This window comes from Alligator sinensis, unplaced genomic scaffold, assembly GCF_000455745.1.
Source record: "Alligator sinensis unplaced genomic scaffold, ASM45574v1 scaffold1264_1, whole genome shotgun sequence".
NCBI classification, from domain to species: domain Eukaryota; kingdom Metazoa; phylum Chordata; order Crocodylia; family Alligatoridae; genus Alligator; species Alligator sinensis.
Genome location: NW_005842770.1, coordinates 646,459 through 653,587, shown reverse-complemented (window position 1 = coordinate 653,587; position 7,129 = coordinate 646,459). Strand labels below are relative to the sequence as shown.

Sequence of the window (7,129 nt, the reverse complement as noted above, 5' to 3'; positions counted from 1 at the left end):
CAAGGGAGGTGGTGCTCTCCCCTACCCTAGGGGTCTTCAAGAGGAGGTTAGATAGGCATCTAGCTGGGGTCATCTAAACCCAGTACTCTTTCCTGCCTGTGCAGGGGGTCGGACTCGATGATCTATTGAGGTCCCTTCCGGCCCTAACATCTATGAATATAGCAGTTGAACAATTTGGCCAAAAAGATGAGCAGCAGAATAATTAATAATCCTGACATGTTAAATCGATTTCATAGGAATTAGAGTTCAGTGCTTACTACTCATATTTTTTAGAGCTTTGTAGTCTGTTTGCAGAGTCAGGAAGGCAAGTCTTCAAATGTGAGCCCCTAAAGTTAAACACTTCAACTACCAGAAATAAGCATTCTGATTTTTTTAAAGATACTAAAATGCCTTCAACTCATGCTGAGTTCAAAGAGATTTATAGGTACCTTGCACCTCTGAGCTTTAGGTCCAATTTTAGGCAGTTAGCTTTTTAAAATACGGGCCTTCATTTTGATATGAAAATAGATATTCTGCATCGTAGCTCTACCGCAAAAGCTGTATCCTGTATCTAATTCCATGATGAAGACACAGAATATCCAGTTTCTCCTGAATAGCCTCCTTTCCCACTGGATATCCCTGCATCAATGAGATGTTCATTATTTTTTAATCCTTTTCTTGCCAATTTCTGTATAATGTCCCCACGACCTGCCTGCCTGTAGCTATTCTCCTACCTGTTAATTAAAATTTCCAAAGGGGGAATGGCTAGGAAGGCTATAGAAATTAATATAAAGGCTGTAAAAATGTATGTGCACAAGCAGAGTTTCCTTCAAAGGTTCTTAAGAAACAGCCAGGAGCAGTGATAATTCATACCTACCACTGAGGGAAGGGGAAACACCAGCACATGCTAATGATGGACAAATATTTGAAAAGTGTGTGCCAGTTTAGCAGGTCACCTGTGGGTTTGCACCTGTGTCCTCACCTGCCATATTAGTATATGCTGATACATCATTAACACGAAAAATCACCCATTACAAAACCAGATAGGTTACCAACTAGGCTGACAAAGGCTGCTTTACTAGATGAAGCTGGTGAATTCCTTGGTCAGCAACCTGTCTGGTAGAGTGAAAAGAAACAAGATAACTCTGAGAATGTAGGTGCAGATGTGATTGATCCTCATGGTGATTAGAAGGGGAATACCCACTGGTGAGCTGGGTGGAGCTGGCAGTCGCAACACAGGTGCTTTCTTTCATTTGTGCCACTTACCTGGCTCATGATGGGGAAATTGTGACAGTCTAAGAGTAGCCTTTTCAGCAGCTGGATGAGAACATAGGAGAGATCAGGAGGGGAGGGAGCAATGAGGCAGTACTCCCCCACACTTCCCCAAACCAGGGTGACCTGAGGACTGGGAGGAGAGGAGCAACAACTGCTCCCCATGCCTTCCCCAGACTGGGATCACCCCTGTCTGAGGAAGGCAAGGGGAGCAAGGGAGAATGAGTGGCTGCAGGCTGGAATTACCTGTACACTCCTCTCAAAAAAATTCTAGTCTCTGTGCCCCCTGGGCCTGTTGAGATAAGAGAGACTGTCATGTAAATGCTGGAAACATATCTCATTTCACCACGTTTGCCCCCGAACTCGGCACCATCACCACTATTTGTTGCAGTGGGCAGTGTCCCCTGTTTTCTCCAGATGCTACTGCCACTCAGCATAGTGGCAGATTAGTAAGGTCATTTGCAGCCAGCCAGAAATGGAAAAGATTTATGGGAAAAGTGGGGGGTGATCCACTTCGACTTCTTCCCCTCATTTACCCTAGGGATCAGCAACCTACAGCCCGTGAAGCATTTGGATCTGACCTGTGGAGACATGGCTTTAGCAGGAGGGGTCTCTGCCTGTGCTGAGCTACAGCTGGGTGCCAAGGACTTTGGAAGAGGGAGAGCTATGCCCACACTGGACTGGGCAGTACGGAGGGGTAGTCTTCCTGCACTGTACTGCATCTGGGTGGCAGGGAGAAGTGACCAAGATGACTGCGTCCCAGTGCCTGTCTACCTCACACTCAAGATGGGTCATTCTGGCCCCCTGCCACAAAACCTTGCCAATCCTTGATCAGCAACAAGAACGGCCAACCTGTGGCATGGGTGCTACAGGTGACACAGGCAGCCTCCTGTGTGTGGCATGTAATACATTGGGGAAGAGCCAGGCGAGTATGGTGGCAGAAAAGGCAGGGAGCTGCAAGCAAAGCATCATATCAATTAATGGTTCATGTCAAAAGTTCTCAAGGAGATGAATCTTCATCTTCTTGGATTTTAGTCCCCCTTCAGAGTGGCCAGACTTCTGTGTCCGTCTCCATTCTCATTGTTCTTCTCTCCGTACATCCTATAGAGGTTGATTCAGCCACATTTATTTCTGCTGATTGTCTGGGATCTGGCTGTTTTTGTATAAGAGCTGAAGTCAGCAGATACAGAGACGAGCAGAAACTACCCTTGTCCCATTGAGGGTTGGATGTGTATTTTTTAGGTCTTATAATTGACCTGCATCTGACAATAAACTGTAGTACCTGTCCTTGAAATCATGCCTACAACCTTAACCCTTTGTATATTTCCATCTTTTGGCACATGCATGGGCTATATTCATCTAGCTGTGCCCTTTGCACCTCTTACTTGTTTGTAACCTATAATGCATGTGCCAGGGCAGCTGACAAGCTTTTAACAATTAGCTCCTTTTTGTTTCAGTTTTCCCATGTATAAAATAAGAGGGATGCAAAAGTGTTCTGAGCTATTCAGTTGGAAGGCACAATGGAAATGCAGAATATTATGAAAACCTAACAATTCCCTAGGTGAAATCCTCTGGGCCTGTCTTATGCACAGCGTCAGACTCGATAATCTTACTGGTCCCTTCTGGCTTTAAAATGTATCCATGAAAAATAATATTCATTAATATACACTAATAGCAATTCTGTGTCATGCCTTCCCACTGGAGGCATGAAAAATATGCACTGTATAGTATCCTACTTTGATATTGAGATATGCCATGAATGATAAAAGGCAGAGATAATGCCCTCGTTAATGGAGAAATGATGGTCTTGTGTCTTAATAGCAGTTCTGCTATGAAAAATAATTATATAACAGTACTGCCTTCTGCTCAGCAAGACTATAATTTTTATGTAGTCAAATACCATATTTTTAATTTAGTGACAAAAATAAGGCTTTTTGGTTTTATCGTGATCCTTGTCTGGTCTACATATAGTTTGTAGATTGATCTGTTGGTTAGGTGGTGTACGGTTTTTACTGATATAATTAAGCCAGTATAGTCCCCAGAATGGATACATTTGTACTAGTATATTGTTCTTACAGCCATTTAGCTTATTTCCCTTTATTTGCAAAAATAAACTGCACCAATATAAACACATTATAACTGTGCCCACACCCAGAGGGAATTCTACTAAAAGAGCTTTGTGTGTGCAGATGACCACCAAGTTTTACAGAGCTAATACAGCTAAATGGAGTGAGCTAGATTCCACTCAGTTGCTAAATCTGAATTAGTTACAATGGTAAATCCCTATTGCGGACTTCAGAGTAAGGCAAGTGAACTGAAAGACATAATTTTGTCAATAGGTTCCTTTTTTCCCCCACTAATGGTGACATGTAAGAGATGAATAGCTCTTTTTAACTGGGACCATGGAGAGTTTATGGGATTGGCACTTAGAAGAAGAATATTCTTTTACTTGTAAAATTATCCCATTTGCTATAGAAATCAGTAAGGGAGAATAAACCTGAATCTCCATTGTGAGGATTTTTACAGTGTATTGGCTAGGTGCAGGTGTCTGGAGATCTAGCCTCAACATGCAGCATCAAAGGCCTACTTCTGAAAAAGCTTTCCTATTTGGCAAAGCACATTTACCAGTAAGCGTATGCATTGCAGGCACTGGGATATAAGCATGTGTTTAAACTTAAGAACATACTTAAGTGTTAGAATTGGGAACCTAAGTTTGGAAAAACTCCTCAAATCCATAATTAGTCCTCTTTATAAGGTCCCTGGCAGATGTGCAGTTAAAGGCACCATGGGAACTGTGAGACCCACAATAGCTCTTCCTGCCGTGTCACACATGTATGACAGGAAGCATGATTGTAGGATCGAGAACAAGGTCCCATCATGCCATATTGCTGGTTCAGGGGGAGCCTGGGATCCTAATTTCAGGCTCCCCTTGCACCGACAACTAGCAGGCTCCTGCAGGTGGAAACCCCATTAGCTGATCTGGGGGTCCCAGGCATGGGGGAGCACCATGCCCCCTGTGGAGCCCCATCAGCTTATTTGGACTCCTAGCCATGGATACCCACCATACCTCCTTTGGCCAGGAGCCCTGTCAACTGATTTGGCCCTGAGCTGCAGGGTCACACCACACACTTCTACCCTGTCAGCTGATCCGGACTCCCAGCTGTAGGGGCACAGTGGAGCCCTTGACTCCAGCTGCATCCCAAAGCCTGGGAGCCCTGATGTGTCCCTGTTCCTATCCAAGGGGACATATTGGAGTCAAGGGCTTTGATGCAGCTGGGGCAGCAGCTGATTGCTGCTCCAGCCTCCAGGGCACATCTGATCCCTCGACTCCAAGGGCACATGCTCTGGAGGTTGGGAGCTACAATCACTGTGTCCACACATTCAATTAATGGCATAGTGGGAACCAGCCATAAAGTTATTACATATTTTTTGTAATAACTTTGTGGCTTGTTTATTGTTTTATCATGCCATTAACTGCATTGTGTGGCTAGGTAACTTCTTAAGATATGATTGATTGGTTAATTGTGTCTTGAATGTAACATGTGCCAGGGGCCTAAGTGGCCTGATTTCCAGAGCTTCTAAGTGCCAGCAGACCCATTTACTTAAACGGCAGGTGAGATTCATTAGCATGACTCAACATGCAATCTTTCCTTTCCTACAGTTCCTTAGCTGAGAAACAGATGATAGCACCTATGTCTGAGCTTAACTTTCATTATTGTTTGTATAATGTGTTAATCTCCTTCCACAAAGGTAGTGTGTATGTACAAAATATTATTATTAAGAGCTATAGAGAAAAAAGGAAATATTTATCCAGTATTGTTGAATTAAGTGTTCTCGGGAATAAAGTATGTGGTGCTATATAATGATTCTCAATGTGATACCAGTATGCTAGTCTGTAATATTAGTGATCTCTTTTTTGTTTTTTTTTTTGTTTGTTTTTTGCAGCTACAAGAAAATCAAGATGAAATCGAAAATATGATGAACTCTATTTTTAAGGGTATATTTGTTCATAGATACCGGTAAGAAAATGAAAAATAAAATAGGTCATGCTTGCTGAATTTAAATATTGATATTGATAAAATTTATGTTGATTTTTTTCCTCTGATATCTAAAATGTTATATCTTACAAACAAAATTAAAGATGTTAAAAGCAGTGAGGTTAAGAAAGAAAATCTAGGTGTTCCTGTTTTGGTCTGTATATTGAAATTAGTTTTACCAGTTAGTAACAACATGTGGGGAAAAATATGAAAAACTGAATCAATTTTGGCCCTGAGCCAAACTTTTCATATAAGTTTGGACTACAACACAAAAACATCATAATAATGATCACAAGGTTATTGTGTGAAATGATGAGACAGAGTTAAGGTTGATCAGGTCCTTTTATTGTATTTTCATGCCTTAATGTCCTGGATGTCTGTTAAATTTAACCTTGACACTGAACTTCTTGAGTTTGTAATGTTTGTTTTAATTATAGTTTCAAATTGTTATAATATTTTTTATCTTTAAATTACTGATGTACACTCTAAATCTTAATTCATATTCATATTTATCATCGTATTTTTATTATATGATGTCTTTGAGTCTTTTAATTACTAAAAATTACAGGCATGAGCATTAAATGAGAAACCAAATCAGTTTTTATCATTTTTAAATTACTTGAAAATAAGCAGTATTCATCTCATGTCTCTTAAAATTATTTCAGGGACAGATAAACCAACAGATTGTTGTACCTTTGCACCAATTTTGAGCAGTATTAATCAGTCGGAGTATAATGGCCAGTTGAAATGTTTTTTTGGCATCCTTGCATAATGGAGTAGCTCAAAGAACCTGCATTACACTGGTGAAATCTCGTCCATAATTTGCAACTGACTCATTTATCTAAGAGATTTTTTTTTTAACAATGTAATTATTTATTTGAAGAACATATATAGGTAATTTTGCCAAGTTTGTTTGCAGAACATTACATTGTGAGAATTAACACTTTCAGTCATAAAGGAATAGATATTGTTCAGAATTACAATTCTGTTTATTTATAAAAATCTTGAGACAAAGTGGCCAGAAAGGAGCCTGGAGTAGATGAAGTATGTTCGCTGGGAGTGTGTATGAGCAGAAACATGCAACTATACTGGAGCTGATACCAAAAAGAGAGAAATAAACCTTTCTCTTGTAGTAGCAACATAAAAGATCTGGTAGCTTTTCCTGTGTTTTGTTGGAGAAGCAGCTTTTTAAATTTTTCCTATTGGCCCATGCTCTCACCATTTGTGTTGAGGAATCACTACATCTGCCACTGCTGGTAAAGGACAGCAGAGAGAAGTAGATTGAGCTCTGGGCATAGGTCTCTCCTGACAGCCCATATTTCTGCTTTAAATTATTGCTAGCATCAAGAAACCAACCCAGTAGTACATGATGATAGTGCCATGGGGAAGGAAGATGTCTGGTGAACAAGAGGACAAAATCTCCTCTAAACTACAAAACAGTGGGTGTGTGATTGTGTACTTAATGTTGGATCTGTGATGAAGTCCCACCTTAGAGATATGCTATATAGGTTATAGCAGTGTATTGAGAAGAGTCATAGGCCTCATACAGACATTGTCACTGCTCTCCCAGGGCAAACCACAAGTGTACAGATGCTCAGCGTTTTCTCCCAGGGTAAAAATGGCTGCTCCAGGAGAAAAATAACCTGAGAAAACCAGGAAATATCACTCCCAGGAGAGTTTCTCCTGGGAGAGCGAATGTCTGTACATGCCATGGCTTCCCTCAGAAGAGAACATAGTTCTCCAACATCCCCTCATAGTGAGGCAGTGTGTCACTTGCTGGACTCTGCTGCTCCATTAGAGACCAGAATACATCCTTTTTACAATCCCAACATTATGGTGTA

At 41.1% G+C, this 7,129-nt stretch overlaps 1 protein-coding gene across 9 annotated transcripts in view; it reads left to right on the top strand.

Annotated features, from left to right (window-relative positions):
- STAG1 (stromal antigen 1) overlaps positions 1–7,129 on the top strand; it is a 251,543-nt gene that overhangs the window by 99,133 nt on the left and 145,281 nt on the right. For 8 of the 9 annotated variants that reach the window (XR_003096470.1, XM_025216836.1, XM_025216838.1 and 5 more), the window contains one exon: positions 5,197–5,270. Coding sequence is in view for 8 of the 9 variants with exons in the window: in XM_025216836.1 (XP_025072621.1) it covers positions 5,197–5,270 (74 nt within the window). In the remaining variant the exon portion in view is untranslated. Of the gene's footprint in view, positions 1–5,196; positions 5,271–6,631; positions 6,732–7,129 lie in introns of those variants that run through there. The other variant, XM_025216839.1, reaches the window with a different exon arrangement.